The sequence below is a fragment of the Anser cygnoides genome, chromosome 4, assembly GCF_040182565.1.
Source record: "Anser cygnoides isolate HZ-2024a breed goose chromosome 4, Taihu_goose_T2T_genome, whole genome shotgun sequence".
In the NCBI taxonomy this organism is placed as follows: domain Eukaryota; kingdom Metazoa; phylum Chordata; class Aves; order Anseriformes; family Anatidae; genus Anser; species Anser cygnoides.
The window spans coordinates 33823694-33838427 of record NC_089876.1 but is presented as its reverse complement, the minus strand read 5'-3'; the positions used below and the strand labels follow the sequence as shown (position 1 = coordinate 33838427).

Below are 14734 nucleotides of genomic sequence, written 5' to 3'. Positions count from 1 at the left end.
AACTTCTTTAGAAGTCAATGAAATTTCTTTTCTACAAGTTGAAGTGTGTAAGAGTCTCCTTGGGACTACTCAGGGTTTTGTCAAGAGCAATTTCTGCAAAACAAGAATCGTTTTACCCGTTTAACTAATTTGAGGCAGTAATTACCTGGAATTTGATGAGCTTGCATGTAGTACTCAAACCAAATTGATGGTTTAATAGAGCTTCAACTGAAATGTCTGGTCCCAAAATTGTTTCTTTAGTGGCAATGTGCTACTTATTTACCACAGTGTATGGTATAAACTATGCTGCAATATTTCTTTCTTCCTTGCTGTTGCTTGCCATAAAGGATTTCCCTGGACAAAACTATGCCTGCATGGACATAACCTTCCCAATACATCCTCTTAGAAGGAAGATGGGGAACCTTTCCATCCCACAATATTTTCAATAAGTTATTTGATAACAGCTAATGTAATTGCAACACAAATGCTAATCTGTGGAAAGGGAGAAGGGAGAGAACTTGACTCAAAGGATATTCCTGTCACGCAAAAAACTATGTTTACCCATACCGAAACTGGAACAGCTTTACCTGTTAGGTCGGCGTGTGTGCCAGGTTTCCCTGGGCTTCCTAAGTACAGAAGATAGAACCAGTTAAAAATGTGATCTCTGCTATTATTTTCTGGTCCATTTTAGCAGTAGCGTACTACAAAGCCCTTTTAAAACCTGATTTGTTTCTTTTAATTTTTGTTTTGATTTGGGGGATCTAGAAAGGCTTACACCAATATTTTAAATCAGTTCAGCATTTAAACCATGTTGCAAAAAAGGAAGCAAGCTGAAAGACTCAATCAGTGGAAACATAAAGCTAAATATAAAATTTTTGTAAACTACTTTTGTATGACTAAGAAAAAGCTTCACAGCACAATTATGTTTTTAACATGCCACTGTTCCTTTGTTTGAAGTGTCTATGAAGTCTATATTGCTGTAATAATGTTTTATTGTTCTGTGCAGCCAGACTATCAGTGGTATGTTCCTGACCAGTTTCCGCCAGATGTGCAGCACAAGGCAAATGGTAAGACAACAGCTGTACAGAGCATATTTTAAATGTACTTTTTAAAATAAGGGCCTTTGAGGGTTATATAGTAAACTTGCCTATTTATCTGTTGAGGGTTTATGTGACAGCTTTGCCTTAGAGAGCTGAGGCTGGTGTATGTGCAACACGGGTGAGGTTTCTAATGTAATACAATCTGCGTTAGAGCTTTCAGCTTCATTGCAATTTGTAAAATATCTCTATTGCACATTAAGGGATCGTACATTTACCTCATTAACTGCCTAGTAAGAGTCCTAAAGAATAGATATCCTTAGAGTTGTCCTTAGAGCTTCTGTTGCTCTAAGACTAAATTTAATGATGGGCTGAACCTGCGGGCTGGGCTGGAGCAGGTTTTAGAAGCCCTTGGTAACAAAGTGCAGGTTTTAGGATGTCATTTCACTTTAAAGGCAAAATGCCTGTTGCTGTTCTTGATCCGCCTTGGTAGTTCACAGTGCCAGGTCTGAAAATAAGACTGTTTAAATGGACAAAATTAATTACTTGCTGAAGTGTCGGTGCAAGCTATCTGCTGGAAACCAGAAAAAGCACTTAGTATTTGTACCCGGATTTGAAATCATGCAAAATTCCTCGGTGTTTTAAAGTACTAGGTTCAGACTGCTCAAAAGACAGATGCCAGAGAGCACAAAGAATAAGGGATGTTATTCTGGGTGGGAATCTGTCCCTTCATGTCGTCTTCAGAAATTTCCCAAAGCCACACCTTTTTTCTCAAAAGTAGTCAGGGATGATGGCACATAAAGTTTTGTGTTTTGCTCTGTTCTTATGTCTCGTGGCTCATTTGTAGCGATGCCATCTCAGAGGAATAATACATCATCCTGTGCAGCGCAAGGGGACCAGCAAGGTTCACTCGTGTGTGCTGCGGGAGCATGTGTGCTCCATCTGGGTGCCATGTCACGGTGCAAGTGGACACCACATGGGGTGGGAGGGAGTCCTCACCAAAAGCTGTTTTGTAACTAGAAGAAGATGGCTACAGAGGAACTCTTCCGTTGTTTGTTGTCCTCCACATTTGCAGAAAAGAGAGGGTAGGGTGGGAACGTAGCTTGCCAAAATGGAGGATGAGCTTCCCATAGATACATGGCAACTGCTTGGAGGGTTCTGATGTGGTTGTAGGGAAAGTAGAGCTGTGACTGCAAGAGAGGCCAGGAGATTAATTTTGTAGTTCCTCCCACTTAAACTCGGAGTGATTTATTGCACCAGAGAATACTGAGAGGATGTTTATACCAGTGTATGAAACAAGTCCAGCCACCAACTGCAGCTGTGGTCCAGGGCAGTACACTTATGGAATATGAAGAAAAGCGAATTCTTTCGCACTGCTTGATTATAGTAACTTGACTTCTGTCTCCCTGAAAAAAAAAAGTTTTTAAATCCATGCTTTGTCTATTACTGTTCCTTGTCCAGAACATCCGAATACCTCCTCCACAGTGGAACAGTGTTTAGGAAACTCAGACTTTTTTCTTCCCTTTCTCTTTTAGTGACCATCAACAGGAATTCTCAGCTAGTACCATCATCATGTTGTGTAGAGCATAGTATACGTCTGTATGTCTTCCAGGCTCTTACTCTTTTTATCTTTGATAATAAAATAGAGATTTTTTTATTAGCTATTGATCACAGAGAAGTCCACCTTCTACAATCATTTAAAATGCACTAGCCAGGATTTATGTATTGTAGTCACCTATATTAAATCTATTTTCAAGTCATTTATTTTAAGAAAGGTTTTAAAGACAGAAACTCCAGGAATACATGAAGAAAGTATTCTTAATGTTGTTCCAATTTCTTTGTTCTGTTTTGGACTAATGCAAATTGCAAGGGTGAGTTTAAATGAGTTAGTATGTGTGGCAGCATTCCCAAGTCTCATTTCTCAGCTTTCATATCCTCATTAGGTGATAAACTGACCAATAAATCTTATCTCTTCTGAGCTAGCGTTTCTTTATAGAAAAACTCTGAACACCCATGCAGCCACTTATAGTGTGAGGCAGTTTTCTTCAGAAATGCTGTTTTGGTAGATTGATGTTTCTAGGGCAAACCCCATAGCTTTCCCTACCTGAAGAAATTTCCCTCTGGTATTGAGTATTTTTTCATACAGGAATAAGTACAAGGTATGTATTACAAGGTATGTATTACAGGTTGTAGCATTAGAGCTGAACACAAACAAAATGAATCAGAAAACTGTTGTTTTCTATGACATGCTGTCAAAAAAAAAAAAATCAAATCTGAGAGTCTCTACGCTGACTCTAACCAGAATTATGACAAAAGACTCAATATCTAGTTTTCTATAAAGTCATTGGGACTGCAAAGGCATATGACACCAAGGAGGAATTCATAGGGTATTTTTTTGTGTGCGTTTGGTTTTGTATAGCTGTACCTAGATTGTGCTTTCTTCTCTCTTTCCTCCCTTGTGGGGAGGAATGCATTAGCTTTAGGCACCTGATTTGGGTTCTCTGGGTTCTCCAGATTCTTCTGTAACCACCATGGGAAGGAAGAAGCTGTAATGGCCTGTCTTCTGGTTCTCATGTAGCCATTTCTGTACTTGTGACTGACAGCACTTTTCTTAGCTGCTGCGCTGTTCAGAGAAGGCTTTCTTAAAGGGCTGTTGCATCTCTCTTGTCTAGTTTGTGTTTCTACTTGTAAAGATCACATCTATTTCCATAGATATAGGGAAAGAATAATTGCTGAAATATGTTTAAAATAATAATAATAAAAACGCCACAGAGCTTTCCTACTATTTTCTCTCCATCCAATCCTCTGTTTTCCAAGGTTTCTACACCGGTCTGTTATTTTCCTCACACATCTAAGTTTTTTAGTTGACAGAGAATCACTTACAGACAGGCCTGAGAAGCAGTGTTGTCTCCGGCACTGAACGTTCACAGTGGTGTGGTAGTTTGGATCTGGCACTTTCAGTATGAAACCCTTCTAATTAGCCTGGAAATGATTTCATCAAAATACAGGAAGGACGAGAGGAAAAGGGCAAAACAACAACCACCACCAACCAGCCAAAAACCGCACGCCTCAATGTTCTACCCTTTTCCCACTAAGCCTTTCCGAAACGAGAATGAACAAGAGGTGTTTGTTCCACTGTAGTAAGATATTGTAATTATCTAAATGAAATCCTTGTGGTTTAGCTTTATGGTCAAAGTGGAACCAAAGCGAAGTGTTGTCAAAGAGTGAAATAATTGTGGCAAATTTGCGTTGTTTTAATGTGGTGAAGGGATGAGGGGTGGAGCGTGTGTAAGTTGTCCATCCGTGGTGGTGTTGTGATGATGTTATGCTGACATCGGTGTGGGGAATTTTTACAGGTGTAAGTGAAGTTTGTGAAGATTGTGTGATAAATGTTGATGAATATATTTTAATGATTTTTAGTTATAATTTTAATATTCCACTGCTAATCTATGAAATACATTTTTTTCCAAAAAAAACCAACAACCTGTTTGTTCAGAGTTTGAAGCAGTGAACATTACTTATTATCTAAGCAGGACTGCATCAGCTCCCTCTTTCAGAAGTGTGGGAGCTAAGTGAGGTTCAGTGACATGCTTTGCTTCTTTGGTGAATGCACCTCGGAGCTGCTCCAAGCACCTTCACCTGCTTCCTGCAATTGAAGTCACGCCTCTCTGCATTTTGCAGCTAAGTGTCTATGGGCCATATAAGGATTTAGCGTGGATGCAAAAGAAGGGTCCATAGCCCTTGCAGTACCATGAAGTTACCCTATAGAGACGGTTATTCCCAGAAGCAGGTGCCATGGCTTGGCAGACCAGTCCTCAGCCTTGAAATGGCGTTAGCATGCCTTTGAATTCAGTTCAGAGCCTCATATAACAACATGCTCGGGCATCTTACCCCTGTCTTTGTTCACATAGCACACGACAGTGTGATGGTCAGAGTGTGTGCATGTAATGTGGAGGTGACCAAACACAACTAGTAATCTTGGTATGCATTTATGATTGTGTTTACTTAAATTTTTTACTCCTCTATACACCTTAATAAGTAAAAATAAATAAATAAATAAAATACCCTAATGGTTGTAGACATTGTGGTCCAGAAATAGCTACTGTGGATAATATTTGGCCTTTGTTTATATTTTTGATTCAGTAGTCACAATTTAAATTACTTAATCCTTTTTTTTATTATTTGTCCATGGTTCCCCACAGTTATTTTTGAAATACCTTCTTTAATAGAAGTTAATGCTCCCCCAAAGAAAATTATAGTCAGTCTCAAAGGACAAGGCAATGAAGCAAAGAACATTTCCAACTATGCTAACTGTGGCTCTAAAGAGCTCTTAAAGTAGCAAGATACAACATATGTGCATCTCCTGGATGAGGAAATGAATCAGGGGAAACTGAAAGCTTTAGAGACAAATAACTAAAATTTGGACTCCCAGCTGAGAAAGGGAGAGTAGAATAGAAGACTTGAGACCTCAGAATTTAAGGGGAAATGATGATATGGGATAGGAGGAGGAAGCCCAAATGAGGTAAACTGTAATTGAACTGTTCTTGCTTTGCTGACCTGAAAGAAATGAGAATTCTTGTAGGAAAACCAGAAACAGGAGGAAGAGCTTCTTGGGATAAATTGGCTTGCAAGAGAGTATTCCAGAAAAAGGAAAGCATTTTTGAGCACCAATGAGGGTTATCAACTATGTACGTAAGATAAGAAGAAAGTGGTCCTGTCTTGTAAGGAAATCTAATAACTATCCTGACTGATAATAATTGTAGTTCTCTACAAAAACAAACAAACAAACAAAAAGGTGGTTTAGTTTGGCTTTGGTCTCTTTAAAAGCTGCCTGTCTAGTGGATCAGAAATACTTGTATTGTGGCACAAAGCTGCCACAAAATGACTCTCTCACAAATACTTGCAGCAAAGGTAGAGAGATCTGTGCTGTTGTAAATCATTTATTTAATGTTTTTTTTTTTGAATAATCTTTGGGTTACTTTGTGTTGACTGCTCAACTTGTTTTATAAAAACACATCTCTGGCTGTAGGGAGTTTACTTAAATATTAACAAAGAACCATTCAGACCATAGTGGCTTTGGGACCTTAGAAACAGTTTTGATGGGCTTCATAAGTTAAACAGTGCACTGGTAAGCATGGGAGCTTGGAGACGCTTTGACCTGCCAGGGGTTGCATGGGACAGTGAAGATTTATTAACCGCATAATATATAATTTTCAAAAGGTTGAGAAAAGGTTTTTAGTTTTGATTATGTGTTCAGTGAGGGGATGTGTTCCACGCAGTAGGTACTAAAGGCATGCCCATGGGCTGGAGTGGTTTTCATGCCAGGCTGCGCTGCGGGATGTAGCCGTGTGCCCTCTGTGTGGCCGCAGGGAGGTGAGGGCTTGACCTGGTTCCTCTCTTCCCGCTCTTCCGTGGGGCTGTCTTGTCAAGAGGTCAGTTCTCCACCACTGGGGTTCAGACTGAATCCAGAAATATCCAACAGGCGGTTGCAAAGAGGAGAGTGTGGGCTGTATTCAAGTTTATTGATCTGATTTTACTAGCTTGTTCTTCCTGTTTGCATCAGCAAGTTTCATGTTGCAACTCTTGTTAAACCACTGGAAAACTCTGATAACTCGTACCAGAGCTCAGCTTGTCTGTCTGTGGGCATAAATGTTTCTTCATGTCCTCACAAACATTAAATACTCCAGCTGAAGTAGGTGAGGAGAAGAGATGGGCAGGACCAGCCATGTGTCCAGCCATGCTCTGCAGGCGAGGCTGGGGAGTCCTTGCGGGGCCACTGCTGGTCTGTGGGGCCAGGTGAGGAGAAATCGCCTGACTTCCAAAACCACAAAGGTGTTTGCTTGAAGGCCACAACAAGGAGAGGGGCAGCGTGTAACGGGAAGCAGTGGGAGGTGGGTAGAGGTTAAGGAAGAGGGGAGGCGTTTCATTGTACCAGAGATGTATTTCCGAGAGGTTAACTCCTCCTGTCTGCTCTGGGCCGGTCCTTCCCCAGGTATTTTCCTCTGTGGAAAGCCTGCTCCTAAAATGTGCTCAAATCCTTCCTGTTTAGCCTTGTTCTGCCAGCTGCACTGCCTTTGGAGGGACATTAGCTCCTAAATCTCTCTGTGCTCTGTCACTCAGCGTTGCTGGAGCTAGTGTCCACTTTTTTTTTTTTTCCCTTTTCCTTTTTAAGGAGCAAGGCAGAAAGAATTCCAGCAAGTGTACTTAATGTCACTTTATTTGGCAAGCAGTGTTGACTTCCCTATCCAACTGCACAAAATTGAAAAGACAGTTGGAAAAAAAAATTGATTTTGGAGATTTTCCCTGAACCCATTTTTTTTTAATGAAAATTCTCTGGAAAAGAGGTTTATTGCAGAAAGCCTACTCAGAGCAAGAACCCTTTTACATGCTGCAACTACTGGCATGTCTTGTCTTTTTCACTTCCAAAATCAATCTTACCGTATTTGTTTTCTTGGCAGAAAGAGTCTCGGTACACGTGTTTAAGAACCCCAGTTACTCCTTTCCGAACATTTGATACAACTACTGGGTTTCTTTCTCCTGAACTGTACATTTTAGTTTTGGATCCAGTTACGTCAGGCACAGGGAGAAGCCAAAACGGGGTGCTTCTCCTGCCTCTCGGTTCAAGGGGTAGCTCTGGAGGCGGTGAGACAGGCAAGAAAGAGCAGCTGGTCACCGCCTCATCTTGGCGTGCCTAGGAAAAGCAGAAATCAACCTGTAAAGCCCTGGGGATGCCCAGATGAGCAGATGAAGCAGCGTGATGTGTCCACTTTCATTATAATATCATCTCTTTTTCCTTTCCACGCTCTGCTGCTTTCCAGATTTTTGCCCTCAAGGTACCCACTTTGCGGCTAATGTTGTTATAATTACAGCTAATTGGAAGAAGAGGGGGAAGTGTGGGGTTTTCCACTGAAAATAATGACATCTGTAGGGAGGGGAAAATGTAAAACTGGAAAATAATTTGTGGAGATCTTCAATGAAAACCAAACAGAAAAAAAAAATAACTGACATCTTAATTTTCCTGGAAGAAAAAAAACCAAACCCTAAACATTTTTGGTATTTAGCCCATCTTCAGTGCACACATTACATTAGGAAATATCTGCTCCCAACTAGTCAGGGCAGATATTTAATTAGTAGCTTGCCATCCCACTGGGAATGCATATGTGATTATTTCCAGGATTTCTATGGATACAACTTGATTTTTGCTAGTGCAATTTAAAGAAATGCCGCTTTGTATGCATATAATTTTTAACCCCAGTAACATGAGAAGTTCCTTTAAAAAAAAAAAAAAGAAAAACTTAAGAAAAAATGGATTGCTTTAAAAAAGTCAACTTGAGATAGAGATCAGAGACTTTAGTTTTCAGGCAGAAGCATCTCATGTGAGGAGGAACAGGATATATAATCTTAGCAGCAGCATGATTTAATCATTTTATTTCTGTCAAACAACTTACCAGGATTTATCTAGATCTTGCTTTGTTTAAAACACACAGAACTGTGTTTTAAGTGTGAAGCGTTCTGGGCTCTGACACCTGCTGGGTACCACAAAATGTTGTTTCAGGGGAGAGAGACTTTTTGCTCGTGGGAACTCTGTGTTGGATCATAATAATAATCGAAGGACATCCCCACTGTATTGCTGCCTTCGGTGTATGAATATCCCAGCCTTCTTGTTTTCATTCAAAAAATTATATTGTGACGTGAATTCCGACATCTGGTGTGAAGCTTTTATCCACGTATACCTTAATGATGCACAAATAACCAGTCTGCTAATTGTTGCTCTTCCTGGCTTTTGTGAACAGATAACAACATGAATTTTAGCTCTGAAACTACCTGTAAGGAAAAGTGTAACAAAAATCACCAGTTCACATAGTACTGCGGCTTGTTACAAATGTGGACCTTTCGGATCAAGTTTTCTTTCCTATACATTTGGGTATTGTTAGCCCTGTGTGTTCAGAAGTGAAGGATGGGGTTACTGCGTAGTAGCTGCAGAGCAATTCTCCCAGGCAAATTCAGGTCCCTGATGGAAGTATTTCACGCCTAATGTTTCTCTTGTAAGCGAAGTACTGTGAGTGCCGGTGTGTGTGCTACCAGCAACATGTCACAGCATTTCAAGAATCTTTTGAAACATCAGGAAGGAAGTATGTGTTACATTGGCCATAGTATATTTCCTTTCTTCAATCATATTTTGTTTTCCTAGCTTGAGTGAGTTACTATCAAACACGTATCTGAACCACAGACACCTACTTAACAGTTGTAGTACTGCTTAGTTCTTCCCTCTGTCATACTTACGTACTCTCCTGGGTACACCTACTGCTAATGCATACCTAATGAGCACTGCTGAATGTCACCTGTTCTTTCTGGAGGTCTAGAAATGTTTTACATGGGGGCTGTAGGTTATGATTAGACCCATACTGTTTGCTCTGTATCAAGAATCTTCAGGACTAGATCGAAGTTAAGAGGCAGAGACTACCAGTGCATTGTAAGATGTCCCTGCACTCTTCTGCTGCTTCATACTTACTGTCATTCTGTTGGGCTGATGACAGGCTTTAAGGATGTGCAGTATTGGCTTCAAGAGAGGGGGGAGGGAGAGTGAATATAGGGAAATTAATCATAAATGGGTTGTATTTCTCAATGTCAAAACCTTTTGTATTCATTTACTTTTGCAGATTCATCCTCAGAGAAAGGAGCCCATCACTGACAGCCTCTGACCTGGAGAAGCATATACCGAAGTCTGCAAGCCCATCATGCAACTTCATTATTCTGTATTGTTCTGTGTTTTTGCCCCTAGCTCCTTATCTCTTTGGTGTATGTTATTTATGCCTGGTGAAATGCCTGCGTGGACAATAGGAAAGCAGATCGTTCAGGCTAGTGATCCTCAGGATCCAGTTAAACTCTGCTGGGAAGTGTTACTGCCCTTTGTTCTGAAGATGCTGTTTGTGCTGGCTATGAGAATCTGTTAAAAAGCCTTATGTTAAGAGATGCAGCTATTGCTGGGGATTTGGAAGGGAGTCGCATCTGGTTTGAATTCAAGAGTTTCCAGCCCAATAGTGTTGTGATATTTTCTGTTTGAGAATTATAGTTGTTTTTATTTGATTCTTGGGAATGATTTCTTGATGTACCATCCTGAATTATGTAGTATTTTCCCTGGCTGTGTGGTAAAAAGGAAATGAGTTTCACTGTTTTAACACATTTGTGTAATTGTGATCAGGGTACCACTGATGCTAAGCCAGGTACAAGGTACCTATTTCTACTCTGACTCCAGGCCAGCTCTCCTGTTGATTTGGCTCAAAAACTGTATGGAAAACATAATCACGTTGTTTTTTTGTTTTGGTTTGGTTTGGTTTTGTTTTCATTTTTTTTCTGCAGTGTACTTATTTGTGTCAATATAGTTTTAGTATAAATATTTCTTGGGTTTAACTTCTCAGTAAAAACAGCTTTTTATTTCCAAACAATTCTGATGAAGAATCCCACTGTAATGCATTCAAGCACTGTTGTGTAACCTCCAATCTAAGAATAAAACCTGGGTCTCTAAACAAAATCTAAACATGTATAGACTATGAGAATGTTTCTGAAAATCATGGTGAATGGCTGTTCAGCAGATGCTGCCTGATAACCTAGTTGTGAGGTTGTGTCTTTCCTTCAGGCTTTTGGTGAGGACCCACCTGCTGGGACCCACCTGAAGGAAGGAACTGAGACTTCTGTGCCATGAGCCCCATGAGGTGTCCTGTGCGCGTTCCTGATAACTCAGAAGTAGTCCATCTGATTTTAAGTTCCCATGCAAACAGCCTTTTGAGCTATACAAAGACAGAGATATCAGTTAGATTGTGTGTCATTTCTGTGTTTAGAACAGGTATTTCCATTCCCATCAACTTGCAAAGGCATTGAAATAATAACCTTACAGGATTAAACATGTTCAGCATTTGAATTTGGACACAGTGAGGAAGAGTCCATGGGAAAGGATTTTTGTGCAGTTAATTTTTACAGCAATGCTACTTTTGCCTGTGTTGATCAAAGAAAAGATAAGTTTTCCTATCTTATAATAAGGAATCAGGAAGCAAAGCACCAAGTGAACTAATCTCCGGAGAGACGTTGCTTTTTCATGAACTATTGAAAATTAGAGTTTGACTGCAACATTAGCCACAGAACACACTCCCAAGTCTGTTAGAGAGACAGAGAGGAGTTTTTATCGCTGTGAGAATTTCAAGTTGGCTTACAGACACTACAGCAGCAGATTGCTTAACTAGCAAACAGGGTAACTTCGCTACTCCTGATTAGCGATTTGGCTAACAAGGGTGAGATCATGGAAAATGCTAATGCAGTGCCTTCGGAAAATCCAATTATAATGTAACCCAATTCAATGCCAGCTCCCAGCAGGTGACCAGTGTTGTGGGCAGGGCACCCCACGCTCAAAGGCGCCGTGCCTTCTCAAAACAGACCAGCTTCTGTGTGGCTGGTGTGGGAGGCAACAAACCCCCATTTCATTCATTTCTACTGTTTTCCCAATGCACTGCAAAAGTTTGCGCCTTCCATTTGGGGAGCTTAGCTCATTATCTTACAACTTGTGCAAGCATTATCTGGCCCAAGCAGATGATTCAACGTGAGCTATTCACAGGAAGAAAATAGAGCTTGCAGCAGGGCTACCTTTTTTTTTTTTTTCTTTTTTTCTCCCCCTGTTCTAGTCACAGGCTTTTGATGTCTGGCTGGCTTGGGCACAAGACTGTAAACCTTGACTCACACAGATCCTAATCATGCTAAGTGTGAGGTATCCCTTGTATTATTTGATAGAACGTTCACATGGTTTTAAGTGCACGTTAAATGCCTGTACACTTCTTTCCTCTTAATTTTCTTGCAGTGATGTATGTTTCCCAAATGCAGGTGCTGTCATCTATTTGAATTAGCAATGTCAGACTCAAGCAACCCCAAAGGATATGCTTTCTTCGGTGACCCAGAAAAGTTTGAGGGGGTGAGTTATTCTAGTTAGAAATCAACCCAAGTACTCGTAACAAGCATTCTTCCTTCCTCTCGTGCTTGCATCTAGGTGCTGGTGTCTTTGCCAAAACCGGGCATCAGCACCTTTCAAAAGATCTTCTGGCATTCCCCAATCTTTCTTCCATATTTTATTTTCCAAACACCTGCCAAATTTTCCATTTTAGTCTTTCAGTTTAGCTTTCTCCACTGTTTTTACCTACCAGTGGTGAGTGGAGCAACTTTACAGTAAAGGCACACGTCTTATGTTTGTGAAAAGCCTTTTCTTTTTCCTTCCTTTTTCTGTAGGAACTGCTGAGGGTTTGGGAATGCTGGAATTACTATGCAAATTGCTAAAGGAGCAATTCACACAGAGTAACTCTCTTTTAATAACGGACCAGAAACTTATTTGAATACCTGAATCTGTAATGAGCTACGCCCCGGGGTCGTACCCCCTGATTTCCTCTCTCTCACGGTGGCTTGGGGAAACAAGGCAAGCACAGAGTGATCTTCTGTCAAAACCTGCCAGCGGTTCAAAGGGATGTTTACTAACCCTAAGAATTCCTGTTTCACTGTGGAGCTCTGACTTGCGGCCCACTGTAGCCCACAAGGCAGCTGATGAATGCAGATTGCCATGTCACCTGCTGCTTTCTGTTCATCCGGCAGTGCTGCTGGTGTGACCCACCCACGTTTACTCTCCATTGGTGCTGGACAGGCCTGGTGTAACCGGAGCGTGACTCCTATCTCAGGGCTACTGTGTTACCAGGACTCAACTGCCACGTTAAAGGTGTCTAAAAGGTGACATTGATGTAAACTTTGATGTACATGATAAGGAAGCGACCCATAATGAAGCCGATTGTGCAGTGTGTTAAGGTGATGGGGGCTTCCAGGCATCTCCTTGCTGGTCGAAATCAGTCCTCAGAAAGCCTTGTTGCTTCTGGTGGGAGCACGTGTGTTGACACAAGTTGGTGTGGATTCTGAACAGCAAGATATGAAATCTAGTAGCAATAATTTTACTAAATAATAGATCTGCGAGAACACTTTAGGTACGTTTTGGCATGGGTTCCTATAGATGTTTCTTCTAAACTGAACTTTTTCCACATGGTTGCAGCGTTATGTGCTAAACATGCTGCGGAGAAATTTTCATTTCTATGAATGAGAGCAAGTCTTCATATGTCAGGTTAAATTATCTGCTTCTAATATTATCTTTATTTTCAACATGATATGCTGGGTTCACTAAATGATGTTTTGATTACCATAACAGTAATTATCCAACATTAAAAAAGGAGCACATGTTTGAACTCATGAAGTCATTAATGCAAATGAGGTACTTAAAAGCTTGGGGTCTTGGGGGAATTTTTGTCCCATCTTTCCACCTTTTTTTTTTTTTTGTGTGTGTGTGTGTATGCAGCTAGCAGATGTGACACTACTGTTTTGCGGACATGAAGCTTTTTGTTTTGATTTACCACTCCTTTACTTCCCAGGTGTTTAAAAAGCTGTGCTTGTCAAAAATGTATGTAGTTTGAAAATTGCCTTTTTCTTCTGAAAGGGTGAGGTGCTATTGGAGACCATCATGCCCATGCTTATTCCATTCTATTTCTATAGATATTTCTTGCTATTTTTATGCGTAAATACTCTGTGCCATGATATGAAGATTTCATTATTATCTGTGTTTATATGTCAGTAAGTAGCACCCCTCCTTACTCTCAGGCTGTCATCTGTTTCAGGGAGGAAAAATTGCTAGTAAAAGTTGGAAATTGTTTTAATTGCCTCTGAAGTTCTGGATACAAGAGGAAGTGGATTCATGATTGTGCTGTGGGCAAAGCAGCCAGGGTTCCCCAAATACACACATTGCCTATCCTATCCTATCCTATCCTATCCTATCCTATCCTATCCTAAGAAGGCTAGATATCACAGCTCAGGATGATTGGTTAGATTGCAAGCAAAATCTCACATTATCTTCATCCTTGAATCCAATCACTAGGTTTTGATCTTTTACTGAATCAATTTCGTGTCCAAATAAACCTTCATCTCATTTCAACTCCCACATTATGTTTCAGTCTCTCTGCCCCACTTTCTTATCCTTCTTCTTGCCTTCCTGAGCATGGCTTTTGCATCCTATAAGATAAGATGTTGTTGCTATTGTACAGTCTTGAGCTTTTTCCTGTCAGTAACATTTTTGTCATCCTTCAAATATCTCCTGTAACCCCATTTCCCATCTTCTCTGTGTGTTTGATTTCTAAACTCTTCTTTACATGTAATGGTCTTACAAATTCCGGTGTGCCATTCTTGTTTGTTTTTTAATAATTGCTAGGAGAAGTTCAGGGCTTAGTTTTCTAGGTCTCCTGGCAAGGAATGCCATCCCTGCAGGAGGGATTAGTGTGTTATCCTCTGCAATGCAAAGTGTTACATTATTATATATAATTTTATGAATTATAGTAAGGATATTTTCAGAAGAAAAAGTTTTCTTCTGAGATGAAATGAATTATATTAACAGTAAAACTAGAAATGTGTTGTGAATGCTGTGGATAACAGTATGCACAATAGCTTTTGGCTCTGTTTCCCCAAACCTGAAGACTTGCACTTCATGAGCTCTGTGTCATATTTCCAACCTCCTTCCCAGTCATCGCTCTGTCTGTTTCCATTTCAACATGTTTGGAGGAATTAGGATTATGAGATGCCCAGCATTTCTTGTCTTCATCCTCCTCCTGCATTCTGTAGTCTAGAATAGAATTTGAAGAAGCTAGTGTCGTATGACA

At 40.4% G+C, this 14734-nt stretch overlaps 1 protein-coding gene across 8 annotated transcripts in view; it reads left to right on the top strand.

The window, feature by feature from the left end:
• The window catches only part of TNIP3 (TNFAIP3 interacting protein 3), a 71904-nt gene extending 61321 nt beyond the window's left edge, over positions 1-10583 (top strand). For 3 of the 8 annotated variants that reach the window (XM_013201841.3, XM_066995956.1, XM_066995957.1), the window contains exons 13-14: positions 986-1046; positions 9677-10580. In XM_013201841.3, the coding sequence (XP_013057295.3) occupies positions 986-1046; positions 9677-9708 (93 nt within the window). In that variant the 3' untranslated portion in view covers positions 9709-10580. Of the gene's footprint in view, positions 1-985; positions 1047-9676 lie in introns of all 8 variants that reach the window. The other 5 variants (XM_048074365.2, XM_048074364.2, XM_048074367.2 and 2 more) reach the window with 4 other exon arrangements.
• Positions 10584-14734: the final 4151 nt, after the last annotated feature.